This window comes from Eleutherodactylus coqui, chromosome 1, assembly GCF_035609145.1.
Source record: "Eleutherodactylus coqui strain aEleCoq1 chromosome 1, aEleCoq1.hap1, whole genome shotgun sequence".
NCBI lineage: Eukaryota > Metazoa > Chordata > Amphibia > Anura > Eleutherodactylidae > Eleutherodactylus > Eleutherodactylus coqui.
In genome coordinates, this window is record NC_089837.1 from 193,458,262 (window position 1) to 193,482,650 (window position 24,389).

A 24,389-nucleotide genomic window follows, 5' to 3' on the forward strand; every position below is an offset into this window, starting at 1 on the left:
ATAAATTGTTCGCTTTTTGTTCATCATTGGCTGCGGTTACACTGAGCGATTACCGTGCATTGAATGATTTTTTATGGAAAAAGGCCTTTACGCAACCCTAACTTGAACTATTTACATTTGTTTTTCTAGCTGCAAAGCAAACAATTGCACAATCATGGAGAATGGACTCTGTTCATTTCAGTGAGGCCAAGTCTCGCTTTGATCATTTGTGTGTTAGGCCTCAGTCAGTGTTTTTTTTTTTTTTGCACACTTAGGCCCCATGTCCACGGCAAAAAGAAAATTAAAAATCTGCAGCGTTTTTCCCGCAGCAGATCCGCGCCCCATAGGGATGCATAAGACACCTGCAGGTAGTTAAATACCCGCGGATGTCATTTTCCCCCTGAGGTGCGGATTGCGTCTGCGGGAAAACACCCGCGGCATGCTCCATTTTAGTGCGGGTCTCCCGCAGGCTTCTATTGAAGCCTATGGAAGCCGTCCGGATCCGCGGACTACCCGTACTTGAATTTCTGCTCTCCGTCACGGGAGAGCAGGAGTTAAAAAAAAAAATGGAGTGCCCGGCTCATCCGCTGGGCCGAAGAAAGAAGATCCGCAGCGTCCGGACAGGTAAGTAAAATCTTTTTTTTTTAGCCTCATGTCCGCAGGAAAGGAGGGACTCGCTGCGGGATTCTGCATGGAAAATCCGCGGCAGCCCTGATTTTCCCCGTGGACATGAGGCCTTAGAAGGTCGTGATTCTCTGCCACGTCTGTGACAGAGGATTCCTTCATCCCCGCGGGGAGTCCCCTTGTCACTGAACACTGAGACAGCACTTTACGCGCAGCACAGACGTTCCCGGCGCACAGCTGTCCTATCTTTTGCAGGTGCGATTATTTTGCGCCTGTAAAAGACAGACATGTGGACACTACATAGGGAACCAATGGTTTCATCAAACGCGCGCAAAAAAAACGCTCGTCTGACTTCGCCCTGAAAGAGGAACTTGCCAGTGTTCTTCTCATCTCTAGTTCAAATTTTGAGAAGATTTGCTTCTCATGGATTCCATATGCTTATCCGTAACTACCAACTCAATCTCTCATAGGTTTAGGACTTAAACTTTCAAAATGAATTTGAGCAATAATCGTTCAGTGTAAATGCGGGGGGGGAGGGGAGGATTGCTCACTATTCGTTTGCGGTTATTTATTACGGGCTTTCAGTCAGCAAAAAGAACTAGTGCTGGCTTCTCGTTGTGTGTATACACTCCCAGCACAGTGCTTCACACAGAAGGTGCAGCGCAGAGCGGGAAGCCAGCAAGAAGTCTGATGTCTTTCAGTCTAAACATTCTGCATGAGCGCTGACAACCTTAGCGGTGATTGTCGGCCTGTGTAAGATGGCCATTGACGTTTTATAAACATTTATACTGTATTGTTTCTATGGTTTATCTATAGTCTTTGTCTTTAGTAACCTCATCAGAATAAAGCCTCTTTCACATGACATGATCATCGTTCAAATCGCTTATTGAGGCCCATTTACACGTAATGATTATCGGTCAAAATTCGTTCAAAGGAACAAATTTGAACAATAATCGTTCGTTGTGATTGCAAAAAAAAACTGCTCACTTGTCATTCGCTGTTTGTTAAGTTGATTCGCTGGCTTCTCAACCTGTGTAAATGCTGCCCGCTCAGCACTTCCCACAGGAGGTGAAGCTCTGAGCGAGAAGCGGATGAGGAGCTGGCTAAGCGTCAGCAAGTCTTTCAGTTTAAACACTCTGCTCTAGCGCTGATGACCTTAGCGGTGATGTCAGCACTCTTGTAGACGTTTAAAAGACTGTTGGCCTTTAGATCGAGCTGTTTGCACTGTAATCGTGTAGTGTGAACGCATCCAGCGAAAGAAGAATCGGCGATGATTGGATCTTTCATGCAGAGCTAAAAATCATTGTTGGTCTCTGGCTGCATCATTCTGTGTAAACAGGCAGTAGTTCTGTTATAAATGACAGCCTGTTTTCTATAAATCGAGGCGAGTGGAATGATCTCTGGCCCTTTCAGCCTCCAATCACTGAGTGATGATCACTCCCTTGTAAAAGTACAGGAGTGATCATCACGGAGACAGTGGTTGGGCACTAAGGTGTCCCGTGTGAAAGGGGCTTTACTATGGTGGTGTTCTGTTGTGGCTCAGGTTACAATTTGCAGTTATTTATACAATAATGTCACATGTGCTTTTTAAATTGTTTGTGTACTTTTAACGACTGAGCAGAAAGTGCAGTAAACATGTTCAAACTTTGGAGAGTCTATTGTGTTACTATGATTCAGTCCTCAAAAACAATATCGGGACTGAGTCAGTGATTGGTTGATATGCCTACACATTATATTCTAGGTCTGTGGGGACACCACTGCTTCTCTTATTGTAAAAATTATATTAAAATGCAGCATACAATACAAAAATATAAATTTACAACTATTCTGGGATAAGTCATACTGTATATCATTCGTTTATCTTCAGGCCAGCCCTACATATGATATATTGAAGCAGATGGAATACCTAGATATGGTTATTCAGGAGACTCTCCGTATGTACCCTCCAGCTGGAAGACTAGAAAGAGTTTCAAAGCAAACTGTTGAGATTAATGGTGTCACCATCCCAAAAGGGATGGTCTGCATGATTCCAGCCTATGTGTTGCACCATGACCCTGAATTTTGGCCTGAACCCGAAGAATTCCATCCTGAAAGGTAACTTAAGCCACTTACCATGCTATGTGGTCTTGAAACTTTTGAAGCATGACAGAAAAAAGGGGTTATTTCTCTCCTGATCCTTATGCCTTTTTTCAATGGGCCTGACCATTGCATCATCCCCTGACTTTCACTGGAATATTTAGAATTTTCTCTGAGATTCACACAGTACTTTTTTGATAGCTTTTAATCAGTGGTTCCAGATGAGGCTGCAGTACTACAGCTGAAACGCGTAGAACCGATCAATTGAACCATTTACTACTTAGCTTATCCATCTTATTTTCTTTCACACTTGATGGATTAGCGTTTTGTATTCTAAGTGAGAGATGTTCGTTTGGCATAAATTAATTATTTCCCTACTACATCTTTTTGGGATATATATTGGCTATTGAGCCAATCATTTATGCTGTTACTGTAGATACAAGCGTAGTACTTTTTGGACGCTTGTGTCCCCCTTTTTTTGTATTTGTGTTTGTTCACCTATAGCCGTGGGCTGGTTTTAATTTATTTTGATCTAATAAAAGTTATATTTTAGAAAGAAAGTAGACACTCAGTGAAGCCCTTTAACCCCTTCCTGCTCCAGGGCGTAAGTTTTCGTCCTGGCAGCGGGGTACTTCCCACAACAGGGCGTAAACATATGTCCTGGGGATAGCGCGAGATCACTTTTGATCAGTCACAGCTGGCCTCCCGCTGCAACAGCATGCCCCCCCCCCGCGCTGTTAACCCCTTTACTGCCGCGGCTCTCGCGATATAACTGCAAAGAGCCTGGCCTGTTGCCATGTGTGACCTTTCCGCAAAAGGGATGCAGATCGAGTGGCTTCCATTGACTTCAATGGAAGCTGTCCATGCGGAATCTGCACAAAGGTAGAGCATGCTGCGAGTTCCCCTCCTCAAGCGGAAAATCACAATTGATTTCCGCTCGTGTAGAGGAAATCGCATTTTGTCATAGCATGCTATGGGCAGTATTTGCTGCGGAATACGGAGGCAGGTGCTCGCTCTGGATTCCGCAATGCAAATCCGCCCGTGTGCAGGCAGCCTTATACAGAGCTGTTATAGAGATCCAATTCAAATGCATCGGGCTTCTTTCTGTTTTCAAGCATTGTGCATACATCATGTGATGCAGCGTGCCACAGAGCTTTTCTCCTGTTACTAGGAGAAAATAGCCTTGTATATACGGCACTAAACAAAGCCCGTCCATCGATCACATGACTGTTACAGCTAATCACCGGCCTCAGCCATCATGTCTGCATGAATGGCATTTGAATGCTGAAGCCAATAACTGCCTTGAGTAATCCATAAAAGCTGCAGGAGCTTCTGCACTGGACCAGAAGGACATTTAAAAAAAGTGGAGTACAAGTCAAAGAGACAAAAAAACTATTCTTGTGCGACTATGTTCAATTGAGGGTAAAATACTGAAGAATTATGACTTGCCGCACTGAGGGGGTTTGGACCACAGCCAGCTCCCCCTCAAGTCCCGGTCAGCCAAAGTATGGAGAAGGAAGGTGATGGCACGAGATCTTCGTCCAAGTAGTTTATTAGCGGTACACGGCAGTATATACATATAATGGCAATGCGTTTTGTTATATCAGTATATTTTAACCCTTTCCAATCCACTGTCTGACGTCTGAAGACATTCTGATTGAAGGCTGTACAGCTCCGATGTTGGAAGACGTCCGGCAGGGTATTCTTACTGTATAATACTGGCTGCTCTGTTGGCGGGGGGCCTCTCCAGCATGTCACATACCGCAGTACTGGCTCTAGCCAGCAGATGGCGCCATTGTATAATGGCAGAAAGAGAATGCCCCCTAGGAAACCCTGAATCCAAAATTGCATTGCAAAAGGTTAATATATTCTATATAATTATTTCCTCTTGAGCGCAGACACAATACTATAAATTTTTTTTAAAGTATAGTTTTTGCTTTTTTTTATACTGTTATTGAGAGATACACAGATGCAGATACACAGCAGATTTCACCCTTTAAATTGAAGGTGGCGATTGCTTTTACACACAGCAAAAATACATGGTATTTACGGTACAGACTTTGTGGATGGAAATTTTAAAAATGCCTTCCACATGCACATTTTAAATCTCCAGCATGTCAATTAGGGGTACACACACATGGACAATTTTTCAGCCTCATTTTTGGACCGAAAATAGGGTGGAAATTGGACCCATTAATTTGCATGAGTGTATGCACATGGGCTTTTCTTTTTACTCAGACGAATAGTCCATGTAAAAAAACAAAAAAAAACCCGAACAGCATTTCTTATTCTTGTCTAATTTTTGGACAAGATTAGCACGTCAATGAGCAGTCCCCAATGCAGTACACACGTCACATATATACATACTAAGGGAACACCCAAAATTATGCATACATATCTGCCATATCGAAACAGCAGTGATGCAGTGGGCAATTCGCAGGAGAGGAGGAGCCAAACACAGCCAGGCCATCATTGGCTGTGCCTGCCACAGAATGCAAATGCAGCAGTGGTAGTGGAAGCTCTCTGGGTGCCTGCCTCCGGTAGTGGCTGTAAGGACACAATTTAAAGGGGCCATGAGAAAGCAGTGAATTATAATAGGGGCAGTTTTGACAGCTGTGGACCCACTTGAGCTTCAGGCCCGGCGCCATCGCCCCCAATGCCCCTGTTGTAATCTGCCATTAAGTTAACTGCTTTCCTTTTTGTTATTTTCATTTCTCCATTCCCATTATCCAAAAATCATAACTTTTTAAAAAAAATTTTTGGCGACATAGATACATGAAGGTCTGTTTTTTGAGGGACCAGTTGTAGTTTTCAATGGTGCCATTTCAAGTACCATATAATCTATTGTAAAACTTAAAAAAAAATTCTAAGTAGACTGAAATGCGAAAAATAATTTTGACTTTTTTTTGGGAGGGGTTGTTTTCATGGCATGGTACAGTAAAAATGACATCTTCTCTATCTTCTCTAAGGCAATGATTATGGCAATGTCAAATTTATATAGTGTTTTTTTTAAAATATTGTACTACTCAACAAACACCTTTTTTTATAGAAAAAAAGGTTTTCTGTCACCATCCTTTGACCCCCCATAACATTTATTATTATTTTTTTAACTTTTAAGTTTCCATTGGTGCAGTCTTATGAGGGCTCATTTTTGCAGGGTGACCTGTAGTTTTTATTGGTACCATTTTGGGGTGCATATGACTTTTTGATTGCTTTTTATTCAGTTCTTTCTTGGAGGCTGGGCGTCTAAAAAAGTGCAATTATGGAATTTTTTTGTGATGGTGTGCACAACGCAGGAAAGATGTGATATTTTAATAAATTTGAATTTCACAGAAGCGGCAATGTCAATTTTTTTCTTTAACCCCTAGAATTTTTTTGTTTATTTGCTAACTACAAAAATAATAAAAAAAAAAACTTTCTTGATCTTAGGTCCCCATAGGGTACTTGAACCAGTGATCACTTGATTGCTTATCCAATATACTGCAATTATTCATGAATTTTGTTGCAGTAAAATGTACAGACCTGTTCCTGGTAAATTATTAAGGAACTGCAGCAATTGTCTGAATGCCACAGCCCTTTCAATAAGCTAAGTGGAGGGGATGCTGGAAGTCAGATCCCACTGATTTGATATGCTAAGTCCAAGAAAACCACTTTGAATGTTTAAAGTGATAGTTTATCTTGTGGGTGTTGGATAACTTTGTTCTTTAACGCCTTAGTGATGAAGCCACATTTTGGAAATCTGACGTGTGTCACTTTGACATAGAATAACACCGTAAAGGCTTTGCATTTCCAAGTGATTCTGACATTGTTGTACTTCATTTAGGAGGTAAAAATAGACAGAATTTGTGTATAATTTATTAAAAGTGCCAAACTTCAGAAAATTTTGAAAAAAAATTACATTTTTCACATTTTCAACTGCAAGATCTCAAATATGTGCAAACATACTGTACAATTTTTTGATAATATATATATTTCCATCTGTTTAGTTTATTTTGGATGCACATTGGAAAAACGTTAGTCTTTTTTTAGCCATTTAGGAAACGTGCAAATTTAACATTCGTTATTAAAATTTTGAGGAATATTTTGTTTTCCTACACCAAGCCAAGATTGCAAAGGCTCATAAAATGTCAGAATAATAGATACCCCCCACAAATGACCCGATTTAAAAAATACACATTTGAATGTATTCACTGAAGGGAGTCATTGACCCCACAGTTTCTTTTCAGGAGTTAATGCAAATTAGAGAAGAAAAAATAAAATTTCATATTTTTGCAAACCTGTCATTTAAAAGGCACTTTTTCTTCTATAGTTCACATGAAAATGAGGATTTGCACCCCAAAATGGAAACCCTTGTCTGTCCTGTGTTCAGAAACCTACCCATTGTGGCTCTAATCTTGTGTCCGTATGCACAACGGGGCCCAAACCGAAAGGAGCAGCCGGTGGCTTTCAGTGCAGGCATTTTTCTTGAAGGCGTTTTTAGACCCCACAGCACACTTGTCGAAACCTTGAGCAGCCAAAATGAAAGAAACCCCCACAAATGATACAATTTTGAAAACTAGATACCTCAATGAATATTTTTCTTTTAAAAAACAGTGTTTTTTGTACAGCATATGAATGAAGACTTTCACCTCAAAATGTCTTGTGCCTCTGCCATTTTGCCGATAGGCGCATGTGCTGAAATTTGGGAAATGTCCGCAGGAAAAAAAGATCCCGTCAGGGGGCCTCGCCGGAGGCCTTAGGCAAGAATTTTCACCTCCGTTCGTGGATCGGATCCATGACAGGAGGTGAAATTTTATCTTTTTTTTAACTTTTACGTGATCGCCAATATCCATTGGATAGCAGCGATCACGTGACCATGGACTGCGTACCATATTGTGAAATCTCCAGGCTCTCTGCTATGTTTGGTAGCCAGGAGCAGGGAGATTCTAAATTACCCTGGCAATCCGTGGCTTTTGTGCATGGGGCTGCTATTTTAGCAGCAGGCGTGTGCGCAGAAGCCGGGGTAAGGTCCGCGGATAAATCCGAGGGCCTTAGGTACATAATTTCATCTCCCCTAGTGGATATGATCCGAGATGGGGGATGAAATGTAAAACTTTTTAAACTTTTTTTTCACTTTTATGTGACTGGGAACCGCATACAGCGGTCCCCAGTGATATCTCTCTGCCCTTGGCTACACATGCTAGCTGGGACAAGAGAGATTTTAAATCTCCTGGGCCGCAAGCCCTTCTGGGCATACGCCCGATGATTACGTCAGGCATGCATGCACTGAAGGTGACATAAGGTCCGAGAATGCCCAGAACGTCGTGGAATATCCAAGGGCGGAGGGGAGTACTTTCAGATCCACTCATGGATCTGATCCATGAGGAGAGATAAATCTTTAACTTTATTTAACTTTTTTATTGGAAAACTGCGATCGCAAGACCGGGGGTCGCTCACCGTGGCCCCTGCTCCCTGACAGCTCAATGCTCTTGGCTACCTCTGGCAGCTGACAGCATGGGGCTGTCATGTTCACAGCCTCAAGATGACTTTAATCCTCAGGGCGAGCATGTTTTTACGGCCCTGAGGATTAAAGCCCACAAAGGATTTCCTCTAGTTCCAGTAGTAATAGTGAGTCTCCCCAACATAGTGGCCCCAGTAGTAATAGTGACCCTCCCACAGTGATCTAAGGAGTAATAATGATTACCAGAGTGAACCCAATATTAAGTGTCTTCCTTTGTGGATCTTCAGCTGGGCAGCAACCTGACACCATCAAGCATTTAACTCACTCAGTCCGTAGTGGCTGGACAACAGCTACAGATAGAGTGAGTTAAATGCTTGATGGTGTTCGGTTGATGCTCTCCTGCTTTTTTAAGCAGGCATGATATGGCTGTTAAAAAATAAATACCAACACCAGCCTTTAGACTTAATTATCTGCTTGGCTGGTGACTTATCAGCAAACCTAGCGCAGCCCTTCTGAGATCTTGCAGACTGACGCAGCAGGCTCAGGTTGCTTCATGGTGGTGGGGGTGGGGTGGGGCTGGAAGGGATATATACCTTTTTCACAACAATTAACACTTTTATTCTGAGTCTAAGCTGAGTTCTTTTTATATTGTTTTTCTGCAGATTCAATAAAGAGAATAAAGCAAACCATACACCATACACTTTTCTGCCCTTTGGAGATGGACCAAGGAACTGCATAGGGATGAGATTTGCCATGTTGATCATGAAAGTTGCCATTACATCCATCCTTCAGCACTTCACCTGTAAACCATGTAAAGATACCCTGGTGAGCAAACTACTCCATATACATTCAATATGTTGAATTTTTTTATTATCCATGGTTACCTTATCACTGCAGATAGCTGTTGGCCGAAGCCTTGTTCAGTCAACAACTGTCCCTCCCGACCTCGCTATACACACATAATGCAGATAAGGCCATTGCTGACTATTTGAGCTACTTTTGTTAAGTAATTTTCAGAAGCTAGTTTTTAGAATAATGTGATTGGGCTTGGTATTACCTCTAGTTGTAGGAGTTCTCATCCAGCATTTTTGGAGAATAATATTGTAGATGTACTTGTGTGTTTCAAAGATGAATAAGGTGATGGGTCTTAAGCTCTTAAAGGGGTTTTGTCATTACAACAAAACCCTGTTCACCTGCTCGGCCCGGCTTAATGGATTTGTGTAGGAGTAGATGCCTGCACGTTTGTCATGCACTTCATTTTTCCATTTCTCCCAAGGGGTTAAGTAATAGTATATAGCTAGGTACTCAGCTTTCCCATTCACGTGAAGGCTTTTTAGCCTAAAGAGGGTGTCTATAGAGTTAGGCACCCATCCATTAAGGTTCGCCTGGACGTGGCGGATGGGCATACACGGATTTGATCAAACATATCAGTACCCCACAGAACAGTCAATGCCCTCCAGAACCTGGCTCCCTTCAAATGGCCAGCTCACTACATAAAGTATTTAGGCATCAACATTCCAAATTCTTATCTGACCTTTTCTACTCTAATTACTACCCGCTACTTGCCAAAATTAAAACTCGCCTTAGCTCACTCAATGTAACTTTGCTTTCCTGGGTAAGGATGAAAAACCATATCAAATCAAGTATGTTTTATAGAGGATACCCATTTATATCCCTCAATTCTTTTTCCGTACAGTGAGACAGATATTCGTCCGCTGCCTATGGAATCAGTGCAAACCTAGGTTACAACACAGACTGCGAATACTGAAACTTTCCAATTGTGGTATGGGTTTGCCAGACCCCCATCTGTACTAGAAAGCCATTCACTTGAACAGGTGGAACTATATGACCAGGATACAGGAGACTGCTTTCTACCTTTCTCTCAAAAGGTCTCTTATGGGTTCCCACCCTATGGGCCTTCCATGGTATCCCACCACTGAACACAGTCTACTTAAAACTATTAGCCCAGTTATGAAAGGTACTATTGAAATGTAGTTGTTTTTTTTTTTGTTTTTTTTTTTACTTTTCTTTACTTAACCCTTTCAGACAGATTTTCCAGATAGTAACTCAAGGAAATGTGCAAACTATTCTCCCAAATTTATTAGGTTTGGGAAACCCACCCAGTTAGAAACATGTGTACCTCTCCTCTCACTAGGTATGATATCTAAAATATATTCAATCCTTCTTCTTAACAATGTAGACAAAAGAAGACATTACTTTCATTGCAAGGAGCTCGCACAGGTTCTCCAGGTATTAACAGACACAAGAAAAAATTCCTACAAAACTCTTGAAGGCCCATTTACATGCAAAGATAATCTTTCAAACGATTGAAAGTTTTAGCGATCTTTTTACATAAAGTGTTAATGGACACTGTCCATTAACACTTTATCTTCTTCATTTGCATGTAAATGGGACTCTAAAATCTGTTCTCAGAGACCAGTGTGTGACTATTCACACGCCCTGCTGTGCAAACAGCTGCATTGTTCTCATTGGGACTGCCAGCGGAGAACACAGCATGCTGTCTGTTGAGAGATACTTTATCTCTCTGCAGCTGAATGATGGATTTTAAAGGCTGATTTACACACGATTATCGCTCAAAATGCATTTAAACAACTGCTTTTGAGCGATAGCCATTGTGGGTAAATGTGCGCCCATCATGCACTTACCGTGCACTCCTTATCCATCCCCGAGTTCAGCTCAGTATAAAAGCCGTAGTCGCTGATAAGAGGGACCACATGCTGTGTTCTCCGCTGGCAGCGCTGATAGCATTGTATGCAGCCAGCAGCAGGAACAAAAGCAGTGTATTTATAGAACAGACCACCCACTTTTCTCTAAATACATGCAAATGAAGCTAGTTAGCTACTAATGGGCTGATTCGCCCATTAGTACCTAATGCAATATGATCACTCAAAAGTGTCAGTTTCTGACGAATTTTGAGCGATCATCTTTGCGTGTAAATGGACCTTTAGTTCACCTTAAAATCATCGTTTCGACGAAAAGTGCATGACTGAAGTGTTTAAATATATCAATATCGCTCTTTTTTGGTTGTTTAAATGAATTTTGAGTGATAATAGTAATGTGTAAATGGGCCTTTACTAGATAGTATCAGACACCAGATTATCTTTACAAGCTTAATTTTTCTCCGTTCAATGTTGACATTGATTCCTATACAGGCTCCATATTGCAGTAAACTGCCACAAAATACAAGGCTACTAGAATGGAGTCTCTGACCTTATTAAAAAGTCACTAGTAAAGATTTTCTGCTTCTAGTCGCCTCATTCTTCTTTGGGACCCTCTAAATTCTTTTCAACCCTAAAAAGTACATTTGGAAAACTTGGAAAAACTTCCAACTCACTAGAGGTACTAGCTAATACTCCCACCCTAAGAATTCCTACTTAACGAGATTAGTTTTACCGTTCGTGCTGTTCATGCTCACTTTCTGCTTGAAGTCTCCTAAGAACCCCTGGGACCTACTATGTTACAGATCCCATGGGTGACATTTCTTTGCTGGGAAAACTTTAGGAACTATGTAAATAGTTTGTTTCCTTCTTTGTTATTCACACTGTACATGCAAATAACATTGTATCTTTGTAGTGGGTTCTCCATCATGTTTTTCTCTAAAAACACACTTTGGTATGCTTTGAACAACCTATTCTGTTACCAATGTCCGCAAAATGCATGTTTTATATAAGTTTCTCAATAAAAAAGAAATTTGCAGGAGAAAAGAGATGGATACTATCTAGAGATGAGCGAATGTGTTCGTCCGAGCTTGATATTCGTGCGAATATTAGGGTGTTCGGGATGTTCGTTATGCGTAACGAACACCATGCGGTGTTTGGGTTACTTTCACTTCCTTCCCCGAGACGTTAGCGCGCTTTTCTGGCCAATTGAAAGACAGGGAAGGCATTACAACTTCCCCCTGTGTTGTTCCAGCCCTATACCACCCCCCTGCTGTGAGTGGCTGGGGTGATCAGGTGTCCGCCGAATATAAAAGTCGGCCCCTCCCGCGGCTCGCCTCAGATGCCGTGTGAGTTAGATGAGGGACAGTGCTGTTTGTACCGGAGCTGCTGTAGGGAAAGAATTGGTAGTTAGTGTAGGCTTCAAGACCCCCAAAGGTCCTTATTAGGGCCACTGATAGCTGTGTGTTGGCTGCTGTTAGCAGTGGCAATTATTTTTTTTCTCAAAATCGCCTCTGCAGAGCGTTGCACCCGGCATTAGGGACAGAAGTGCTGCATAGGCAGGGAGAGTGTTAGGAGTGAGTGTAGCCTTCAAGAACCTCAACGGTCCTTTCTAGGGCCATATTTAACCGTGTGCAGTACTGTGCAATCCAGACGCACCCAGCTACGTTTTACTCCTGGCTTCGCCATTTGCTTTCCTTAATTGGGAAAAAAAATACCTGCTCTGCCAGAGTTAATAACTCTGCTACCCTCACGTTCTGTGCCACATTAGCAGGGCCACAGCACAGTTATTAAACTTCTCATGTTCATTGAATATACGCAGTGCTGCCTTTTGGTGGAAAAAAACTGAAAATAATTGTATTTGTCCTGCCTCTGTCCGTCCTAAGGGCGGTGGACACGTGTCGGCTGCGTGTGCAACGTTTAACAATCAGACGCACCCAGCTACGTTTTACTCCTGGCTTCGCCATTTGCTTTCCTTAATTGGGAAAAAAAATACCTGCTCTGCCAGAGTTAATAACTCTGCTACCCTCACGTTCTGTGACACATTAGCAGGGACACAGCACAGTTATTAAACTTAGATTATTCATTCACTAGAGGCAGTGGGGCCTTTCATTTTCAAAAAAGGGAAAAAATTATATTTGGCTGCAGTCTTGCGCCAATTTATTTCCTGCCTGTGAAATCAAATCACTGGTAATACAGCATGCTGAGGGGTAGGGGTAGGCCTAGAGGACGTGGACGCGGCCGAGGACGCGGAGGGCCAAGTCAGGGTGTGGGCACAGGCCGAGCTCCTGATCCAGGTGTGTCGCAGCCGACTGCTGCGCGATTAGGAGAGAGGCACGTTTCTGGTGTCCCCACATTCATCGCCCAATTAATGGGTCCACGCGGGAGACGGTTATTAGAAAATGAGCAGTGTGAGCAGGTTCTGTCCTGGATGGCAGAAAGTGCTTCGAGCAACCTATCATCAACACGCAGTTCTGCGCCGTCCACTGCTGCAAATCCGAATCCTCTGTCTGCTGCTCCTCCTTCCTCCCAGCCTCCTCACTCCACTACAATGACACCTGCTCAGGAGCGGGAACACTCCCAGGAACTGTTCTCGGGCCCCTGCTTAGATTGGGCAGCAGCGGTTCCTCTCCCACCAGAGGAGTTTATCGTCACTGATGCCCAACCATTCGAAAGTTCCCGGGGTCCGGGGGAAGAGGCTGGGGACTTACGCCAACTGTCTCAACAACTTTCTGTGGGTGAGGAGGACGATGACGATCAGACACAGTTGTCTTGCAGTGAGGTAGTAGTAAGGGCAGTAAGTCCGAGGGAGCAGCGCACAGAGGATTCGGAGGAAGAGCAGCAGGACGATGAGGTGACTGACCCCACCTGGTGTGCAACGCTTACTCAGGAGGACAGGTCTTCAGAGGGGGAGTCAAGGGCATCAGCAGGGCAGGTTGCAAGAGGCAGTGCGGTGGCCAGGGGTAGAGGCAGGGCCAGACCGAATAATCCACCAACAGTTTCCCAAAGCGCCCCCTCGCGCCATGCCACCCTGCAGAGGCCGAGGTGCTCTAAGGTCTGGCAGTTTTTCACAGAGAAGCCTGACGACCGACGAACAGTGGTGTGCAACCTTTGTCGCGCAAAGCTCAGCCGGGGAGCCAACACAAACAGCCTCACCACCACCACCATGCGCAGACATATGATGGCCAAGCACCCCACAAGGTGGGACGAAGGCCGTTCAGCGCCTCCGGTTTGCACCCCTGCCTCTCCCCCTGTGTCCCAACCTGCCACTGAGATGCAACCCCCCTCTCAGGACACAGGCACTACCGCCTCATGGCCTGCACCCACACCCTCATCTCCGCTGTCCTCGGCCCCATCCAGCAGTGTAGTTCAGCGCACCGTCCAGCCGTCGCTTGCGCAACTGTTGGAGCGCAAGCGCAAGTACGCCGCCACGCACCCGCACGCTCAAACGTTAACCGTCCGCATAGCAAAATTCATCAGCCTTGAGATGCTGCCGTATAGGGTTGTGGAAACGGAGTCCTTCAAAAGTATCATGGAGGCGGCGGCCCCGCGCTACTCAGTTCCCAGTTGCCACTACTTTTCCCGATGTGCCGTCCCAGCCCTGCATGACCACGTCTCCCGCAACATTGTACGCGCCCTCACCAACGCGGTTACTGCCACGGTCCACTTAACAACGGACACGTGGACAAGCACAGGCGGGCAGGGCCACTACATCTCCCTAACGGCACATTGGGTGAATTTAGTGGAGGCTGGGACAGAGTCAGAGCCTGGGACCGCTCACGTCCTACCCACCCCCAGAATTGCGGGCCCCAGCTCGGTGGTGGTATCTGCGGAGGTGTATGCTTCCTCCACTAAAGCACCCTCCTCCTCCTCCTCCTCTGTCTCGCAATCAAGATGTGTTAGCAGCAGCATGTCGCCAGCAGTCGGTGTCGCGCGGTGTGGCAGCACAGCGGTGGGCAAGCGTCAGCAGGCCGTGCTGAAACTACTCAGCTTAGGCGATAAGAGGCACACGGCCCACGAACTGCTGCAGGGTCTGACACAGCAGACCGACCGCTGGCTTGCGCCGCTGAGCCTCCAACCGGGCATGGTCATGTGTGACAACGGCCGTAACCTGGTGGCGGCTCTGCAGCTCGGCAGCCTCACGCACGTGCCATGCCTGGCCCACGTCTTTAATTTGGTGGTTCAGCGCTTTCTGAAAAGCTACCCATGCTTGTCAGACCTGCTCGTAAAGGCGCGCCGGCTCTGCGCACATTTCCGCAAGTCCCACACGGACGCTGCCACCCTGCGCACCCTGCAACATCACTTTAAGCTGCCAGTGCACCGACTGCTGTGCGACGTGCCCACACGGTGGAACTCTACGCTCCACATGTTGGCCAGGCTCTATGAACAATGTAGAGCTATAGTCGAATACCAACTCCAACATGGGCGGCGCAGTGGGAGTCAGCCTCCTCAATTCCTTTCAGAAGAGTGGGCCTGGTTGGCAGACATCTGCCATGTCCTTGGTAATTTTGAGGAGTCTACCCAGGTGGTGAGCGGCGATGCTACAATCATTAGCGTCACCATTCCTCTGCTATGCATCTTGAGAAATTCCCTGCAAACCATAAAGGCAGCTGCTTTGCGCTCGGAAACGGGGGCGGGGGAAGACAGTATGCCGCTGGATAGTCAGGGCACCCTCCTGTCTATTTCTCAGCACGTACAGGAGGAGGAGCATGAGGAGGATGAGGAGGAGGGGGAAGAGACAGCTTGGCCCGCTGCTGACGGTACACCGGCTGATTGCCTGTCATCCTTTCAGCGTGTATGGCCTGAGGAGGAGGAGGAGGAGGATCCTGAAAGTGATCTTCCTAGTGAAGACAGCCATGTGTTGCGTACTGGTACCCTGGCACACATGGCTGACTTCATGTTAGGATGCCTTTCTCGTGACCCTCGCGTTGCACGCATTCTGGCCACAACGGATTACTGGGTGTACACACTGCTCGACCCACGCTATAAGGAGAACCTGCCCACTCTCATTCCCGAAGAGGAAAGGGGTTCGAGAGAGTTGCTATACCACAGGACCCTTGCGGACAAGCTGATGGTAAAATTCCCAGCCGACAGCGCTAGTGGCAGAAGGCGCAGTACCGAGGGCAAGGTAGCAGGGGAGGTGCGGAGATCGAGCAGCATGTACATCCCAGGCAGTGCAACAGTCTTTAAGGGCCTGGCCAGCTTTATGGCTCCCCACCAAGACTGTGTCACCGCTCCCCAGTCAAGGCTGAGTCGGCGGGAGCACTGTAAAAGGATGGTGAGGGAGTACGTAGCCGATCGCACGACCATCCTCGGTGACGCCTCTGCCCCCTACAACTACTGAGTGTCGAAGCTGGACACGTGGCCTGAACTAGCGCTGTATGCCCTGGAGGTGCTTGCTTGTCCTGCGGCTAGCGTCTTGTCGGAGAGGGTGTTTAGTGCGGCTGGGGGAATCATCACAGATAAGCGTACCCGCCTGTCAACCGACAGTGCCGACAGGCTAACACTCATCAAGATGAACAAAGCCTGGATTTCCCCAGACTTCTGTTCTCCACCAGCGGACAGCAGCGATACGTAAGCAATACGTAGGCTGCACCCGCGGATGGAAGCTACGTTCTCTCTCACCATCCAAAACGGGGACATTTCTGCTTCATCAATCTGTGTCTAATATTCCTCCTCCTCCTCCTGCTCCTCCTCCTGAAACCTCACGTAATCACGCTGAACGGGCAATTTTTCTTAGGGCCACAAGGCTCACTCAAATAATTTTTCTGAACAATTTTTATAAGTTTCAATGCGCTTAAAAGCGTTGGAACTTTAACTTGAACCAATTTTTCGTTACACTGGGCTGCCTCCAGGCCTAGTTACCACTTAAGCCACATTAACCAAAGCGATTCACCTGCCATCTTGGTTGGGCATGGCCAATGTTTACTGAGGTACATTAGTACTGTTGGTACACCAATTTTTTGGGGCCCTCACCTACAGTGTAATCATAGCAATTTGTATGTTCTTCGCCTGCACTCATGGTACAGAAACGTGTGTGGGGTTGGCCTACACTTTAGCTACATAAATGTAATTTGGGCCTTGGCTATACTAAGGCTACTGAAATGGAACTAAGACTGCGCTCCCACTATACTGCTGCTTCAGAATTGTTACTGGGGCCTGTCTTGAGTGCTACTATTGCTGACATGGAACGAAGACTGCGCTCCCGCTATACTGCTGCTTCGGAATTGTTACTGGGGCCTGTCTTGAGTGCTACTATTGCTGACATGGAACGAAGACTGCGATCCCGCTATACTGCTGCTTCGGAATTGTTACTGGGGCCTGTCTTGAGTGCTACTATTGCTGACATGGAACGAAGACTGCGCTCCCGCTATACTGCTGCTTCGGAATTGTTACTGGGGCCTGTCTTGAGTGCTACTATTGCTGACATGGAACGAAGACTGCGCTCCCGCTATACTGCTGCTTCGGAATTGTTACTGGGGCCCGTCTTGAGTGCTACTATTGCTGACATGGAACGAAGACTGCGCTCCTCCTATAATGCTGCTACTGATATGTTAGTGGGGCCTGTCCTAATGCTACGGCTGAAATGTTACGAATTCTGGGCTCTGCCTATACCGCTGCTAATGGTATGTCTCTGGGGTGTGGAAACAGAGGCTTCCCAAAGACATGATGGCGGCGAGGCCATTTCCCACCAACGCGGTTACTGTTAAGGTGCATATAACCACGGACACGTGGAGAGGACACGTAGTGCCTCAAAAACATCCCCCTCCTCCTCCAACAGGGAAAACATTCTTGGCAAATGCCTTTGCATTGGTTCGTCTGGTGGCAGTCCAAGAATTTCACCTTTACCGACACAACAAGAGAGCCCCCACACCATCCCCCCGCCACGGCCCACTTAATCCTGGCCGCATTCCGAAAACCAACAAAATACAACCGTGCTACTAGGTCCGCAGTCACCACCACATTACCACCAACGCGGTTACTGTAAAGGTGCATATAACCACGGACACGTGTAGAGGACACGTAGTGCCTCAAAAACATCCCCCTCCTCCTCCAACAGGGAAAACATTCTTGGCAAATGCCTTTGCATTGGTTCGTCTGGTGGCAGTCCAAGAATTTCACCTTTACCGACACAACAAGAGAGCCCCCACACCATCCCCCCGCCACGGCCCACTTAATCCTGTCCGCATTCCGAAAACCAACAAAATACAACCGTGCTACTAGGTCCGCAGTCACCACCACATTACCACCAACGCGGTTACTGTTAAGGTACATATTACCAGTCTGACTGGGGCATGCAGACACCTTGACAGAATGAATAGTGTGTGGCACATAGGTTTCCCATTGCTATGCCCACGTGTGCAGCTCCTGATGGCGGTGGCACAGGATTCTATTTCTCATTGCTTCTGTACAGCATTGTGGGCTATCGCCCCGCCCCTTTTAAAGAGGGTCGCTGCCTAGCCGTGCCAACCCTCTGCAGTGTGTGCCTGCGGTTCCTCCTCATGGCAGACGCACTTCTAAATAGACATGAGTGTGGCGTGGCATGAGGGCAGCTGAAGGCTGCGCAGGGACACTTTGGTGTGCGCTGTGGGGGGGAGGGGGGGCGGTTGGTCAGCATGTAACCCAGGAGAAGTGGCAGCGGAGTGTCATCCAGGCAGTGATTGTGCTTTGTTGTAGCTAGTGTGGTGCTTAGCTAAGGTATGCCATGCTAATGAGGGCTTTTCAGAAGTAAAAGTTGTTGGGAGGGGGGGGGGGGGCCCACTCTTGCCGGTATTGTGGCTTAATAGTGGGACCTGTGAACTTGAGATGCAGCCCAACATGTAGCCCCTCGCCTGCCCTATCCGTTTCTTTGTCATTCCCATCACTTTCTTGAATTGCCCAGATTTTCACACATGAAAACCTTAGCGAGCATCGGCGAAATACAAAAATGCTCTGGTCGCCCATTGACTTCAATGGGGTTCGTTATTCGAAACGAACCCTCGAACATCGCGGGAAGTTCGTTTCGAATAACGAACACCCGAACATTTTGGTGTTCGCTCATCTCTAATACTATCATATTCTGATAGATTTCCGATAACAAAAATATCTGAGGTTTACTATAAGGAGAGGATCTCTGATTCTGAACTTCCAATCCATCTGTCCGCCAATCTGCATCTCTTATGTAAATAGACAGTGGAAACCGGAGCCGGTAGTGGAGGACAAATGGGGGAGTGGGGAGAGATGAGTAATTGCTGATTTGTTATTTTAATGCGGGGGGAGGGGAGGGCATTGACAAAAGTTTCCCTTAACTCGAACAACCCTTTAAAATGTGCCCCCTATACGTTTGCTAGCGTCTTACATATGGTGTACATGTATTCGCATTAAACATAAATTGACACATAATAGTGATGATACCCATAAATACTGTAGCTTGTTTATTTTTGGCATACTGTGAGGCGTTACAATGCAAATATTTTATAGACACTGGTGCGAGTCTGGATTTAAATTACAAATTATTCTTGTTGTAATACATAAAATATATCATGAAAGCAGAGCAATAATCAAATATCATCATATAAGTGTCAGCAAAAACAGAATACCAAATCAAATAAATAAGGTATGTTAACAGACGTATTTTTCTGACCTCTTACTGTATGTTATTGTGTTTAACAGATCCCAATGGAATTCAGCGCTAAAGGTTTCATGCAGCCAAAGAAACCAATTGTTTTAAAATTTGTGCTCCGGGCTACAGCTGATGAGTGAGCAAGATGCAATGATGCCACATGGTATATGTAGTCTAGGCTATGCATGTGGTTTTTTTTATTTTGGGGGGGGGATTTTGCAATCAAGTTGATGTGGAATGTAAGTCAAATGTTAATATTAAAAACTGATTAAAGAGTTTACTGCCAGCTGTGTCCCTTTGTTCCAACACTTCAGTGTTTAGAATATTACTAAAAGATTCCAATCTAACTATGGATATACCTGCATCACATTCTGAGTAGGTCACAAAAGGATGCGGTACAAAGGAATAAAGATGCTCATCCTACAGGGGTTGAATAATTCTGACGCTAATTGTTATATTTGTTGTGTTGAGCTATTTAAATTTGTTCTTGCCTGTTTATTGTAAACATCTGTAAATTTCCAAATAAACTTACTTTACAATGAGGTTTGAATAATTTTGATTGCAACTGTATACATATCTCAAGATCTGTAACTCAGGAATAGTGTATCACTGTTACCGGATGAAGAATCAGGTGAGGAGCTAAGCATGGCTTTTTATTGTTTTTACATTGGGCTACACAGATTTCAATGTAGTTACTTCTGGCTAGAATAGCCCATTAACTGCCTAGCACAAAGCGTTATCACAGTGCTGGTCATGTGACTTAGGCCAGAAAAAGTGCAGAATACAAATCCTGGAGGGGACTAGCTACAGCACAGGATTCTTCACACCAAAATGGCAGTGATATAGTAACTGATTTCATGTATATGTTGAGAGCATTTTCAGGCATATATTGTATGCTATATGTACACACCGAGGGTTCTGTGAAAATAGTCTAATGAGCAATCTTGGTGATGGTGGTGGTGAGGGACTAGGTTCAGATGTATAACTGCTAAGAGTTGGCTTTAGGCTGCATTCAGACGAACGTATATCGGCTCGGTTTTCACGCCGAGCCGATATACGTTGTCCTCATGTGCAGGCGGAGGAGATGGAAGAGCCAGGAGCAGGAACTGAGCTCCCGCCCCCGCTCTGCCTCCTCTCCACCCCACTGCACTATTTGCAATGGGGAGAGGTGGGGTGGGGCTCATTCGCGGAACTTAGCCCCACCCCCACCCCGCCTCCTTTCATTGCAAATAGTGCAGAGGGGCAGAGAGGGGGCGGGAGCTCAGTTCCTGCTCCTGGCTCTTCCATCCTTCCCCCCCCTGCACATGAGGACAACGTATATCGGCTCGGCGTGAAAACCGAGCCGATATACGTTCCTGGGAATGCAGCCTTATCAGAAGTTCTCCAGTGCTGATAGCATTGTTTCCCCTTGGAGAACAAAGGATCTGAGTGCAGATAATAGCCACTATTAACTGTGTTCAGCAAAGGCTTCATTTGCACACTTAATTGGTACTTAAAGGGGTTGTCCCGCGCCGAAACAGGGTTTTTTTTTTTTCAACACCCCCCCCCCCCCCCCCCCCCCCCGTTCGGCGCGAGACAACCCTGATGCAGGGACGTAAAAAAAAAACCGCTCAGCGCTTACCTTAATCCCCGCGCTCCGGTGACTTCTATACTTACCGGCTGAAGATGGCCGCCGGGATCCTCTTCCTCCGTGGACCGCAGCTCTTCTGTGCGGTCCATTGCCGATTCCAGCCTCCTGATTGGCTGGAATCGGCACGTGACGGGGCGGAGCTACACGGAGCCCCATTGAAGAAAGCAGAAGACCCGGACTGCGCAAGCGCGTCTAATTTGGCCATTCGACCATTTTAGACGGCGAAAATTAGGCGGGCTCCATGGAGACGAGGACGCCAGCAGCGGAACAGGTAAGTGAAAAACTTTTTATAACTTCTGTATGGCTCATAATTAATGCACAATGTACATTACAAAGTGCATTATTATGGCCATACAGAAGTGTATAACCCCACTTGCTGCTGCGGGACAACCCCTTTAAGTGGCGGAGTAGCTACTTAATACTTTATGCAAAATGATCGCTCAAAGCTGTCACTCAAACTGTCGTTTGAGTGATCATCTGCAGGTGTAAATGGGCCTCTAAGGTCCAAAAACATGTCAACGTCTATATTCCTGCATGTCTATATAAAAACTTTTAACAAGCCTTGTAAAAATAACTGGGAACATAAGCTAGAGTCTTTGCCAGAAGTTTTCCTTAAAGTTTTTTCTTAAGTTAAACAGACTGTTTTGGGATGTTGCCCCCATGAGTGTGCAGTAGGTTACTGGCTTGGTGGAGCCCACCCATATGAACATACCCTTAGCTCACTTTTTCACACATCCGTGTTTTTATCAGTATTTTTCATCAGTTAATGGGCGGGCTGGTGCCTACATTTTTTTTTAAACTGAAAGAATCCTTATACAATAGAAAGCAAACTTATACTCGCTTGTTTTGTCCTCCTCCCACTCTTGTCTCCTCCAGGCAGCTGATCCTGCACTTTCTAAGCATGTGATCACTGTGGCTAAGCACTGGCACCTCTGAAAAAAACCAGCTGTAGCATAAGGGTCCCCCGAATGATCGCCATATGAAAGTTACAAAAAGTTGTCCCTTCCCAGACCAAAACACCCATATTACATCAGGATAGAAGGCTGCATTCAGACGACCGTATATTGGCTGGGTTTTCACACCCAGCCGATATACGGCGTCTCTCTCTGCAGGGGGAGGAGGCTGGAAGAGGCGGGAGCAGTGCTCTGAGCTCACGCCCCCTCTCTGCCCCTCTGCACTATTTGAATGAGGAGGCGGGACAGGGGCAGGGCTAAGTGGGGTGAATTAGCTAAGCACCCATCCTGCCTCTCCTCATTGAAAATTGTGCAGGGGGGTGGAGAGGAGGCAGAGAGGGGGCGGGAGCTCAGAGCTCCCGGCTCTTCCAGCCTCCTCCCCCTGCAGAGAGAGACTCTGTATTTCCAAAAGGCGTGAAAACCCAGCCGATATACGGTCGTGTGAATGCACCCTGAAGCTGTAACTAAAATATATATGTGAAGCCCTATACCTCACAAATTGTGCAAACAATGGGGCAGATTTATGAAACTATCTTTGTTGCTCATAATGACCAATCATAGTGCAGCTTTCAATTTTCAAGATCAAAATATGAGGTAATGGCTCTGTGATTTGTTGCTATGGGCAGCAAATAGTTTTTTTTTTTTTTATTTATTTATAGATTTTTTTTTAGACCCTTTCATAAATCTGCCTCATTATATACCACAAGGGAAATATTGTGAAAATAAAGATTAGAGATGAGCGAACGTACTCGGGAAGGCCGATTTCGCAATCGAGCACCGCGATTTTCGAGTACTTCACTACTCGGGTGAAAAGTACTCGGGTGCGCCGGGGGTTGCAGAGGGGAGTGGGGGGGAGGGAGAGAGAGAAGGCTCCCCCCTGTTACCCCCCCGCTCCGCCGCGCCCCCCCCCTGCCCCCGAGTACTTTTCACCCGAGTAGTGAAGTACTCGAAAATCGCGGTGCTCGATTGCGAAATCGCCCTTACCGAGTACGTTCGCTCATCTCTAATAAAGATTCCTCCAGCCCTGATATGTCGGGGTGATATCACATGTGCGGCAGTTGATTTAGATATGTATTTCTATTTCCATAAAGTATTTTGTCAGTAGTAGTGGAGTAGTTTGCCATTTGCCACCCCTTCCCATTTATCTGGGCTTGGGATTGGCTTGTAGCCGTTTCCAACTACATCTGAATAATCAATGCCATCATTTTCCCAATAACTACATGTGCATGCGGAAGCTGGACACTCAAGAAAGTAGACAGAAGAAGGATAGAGATCTTTTAGCTTTGGTGCTGGCGGCGTATACCATGGACAGAGATGGTCACAAATCGGGCGATCCTAGACCGTGTCAGACCAAAAGTATCACTAGAAAAGGAAAATCACCAAACTACGGCTTTCATACATTGCTCATGTCAGACGAGCCAAGTCTCTGGTAACATTTAGGCCGCTTCCACACGGGCAACAAAATTGCACGATTTTCTCACGATGCGACAGTGCTACAGATCCTATGTTTTCTTATGAGTTCCTTCACATTAGCGATATTTCGTCTGATGCTATCTTGCGAGAAAAAAAATATATAAAATAGCAGCATGCTCTATACAGGCTGTGGAGTGGCTATTTTCAGGGTAGGGCTTATATTTCAAGCCCCCCCCCCCCTTAAAATCCTGGCAAAAGAGCACAACAAAATTGCGATATCACTGTGAGAAAACGCAGCAATATTGCACAGATATTGCTGTCACCCATGTGAAAGATGCCTACTGCTCGGCCCAATTAGGTGGTCTACAAGTAGGGGACGCCTAAGAACACGCTGGCTAGACACAATCAAGGTGGACACGGACATAACTGTGGGAAATCTGAAGGAAGCCGCCAAAGACAGGGAAGCTTGGTGTATGCTGACCCACACGGTGACCGAAAGTCAGCAATGACTGGAGTTTTATCATTGAAAGTTCAATCAATGAAAACCATCATTTGTATTTCAAAAAGTTTTAATCAGTTTAACAAAACAAGAAATGTAACATTCCACAACATTCCATAAACAGAATGATGATGGAGAGGCTGTCAGGGAAATGACCTTTAACAGGAGGATAGAGTAAGATCAGTAGCTGAACCCTGACCTTAACTAGAAGCCTGCTGGGTTCACCAAATACATTGTAATGGGACGAGCTTCTTCGTTGGTACATCTTGGACTATCAGCGCAGATGTGGCTGACCTTCAGCTATGAATCGCCTGCTTGTTGTCAATGGAGGCGAGTAGAATGATCCAACCCGCTCCCGATCAGCGATGGGCCGGCATCTGCAGTGCCCAACGGTCCTCCCGTGTTTAAGGAGCTCAACTCCGTACCATGCACCGCACGCACATGACACACGTGCGGCGCACTACTTCCTCTTCCGGCTCTACCCGTCACATGACT

At 45.8% G+C, this 24,389-nt stretch overlaps 1 protein-coding gene across 1 annotated transcript in view; it reads left to right on the forward strand.

Annotated features, from left to right (window-relative positions):
- LOC136628922 (cytochrome P450 3A9-like) overlaps positions 1–19,941 on the forward strand; it is a 65,009-nt gene extending 45,068 nt beyond the window's left edge. Inside the window, exons 11-13 of the mRNA XM_066605000.1 lie at positions 2,471–2,697; positions 8,782–8,944; positions 19,450–19,941. Of these exons, the coding sequence (XP_066461097.1) occupies positions 2,471–2,697; positions 8,782–8,944; positions 19,450–19,539 (480 nt within the window). The 3' untranslated portion in view covers positions 19,540–19,941. The remainder of the gene's footprint in view (positions 1–2,470; positions 2,698–8,781; positions 8,945–19,449) is intronic.
- The last annotated feature ends 4,448 nt before the right edge of the window (positions 19,942–24,389 follow it).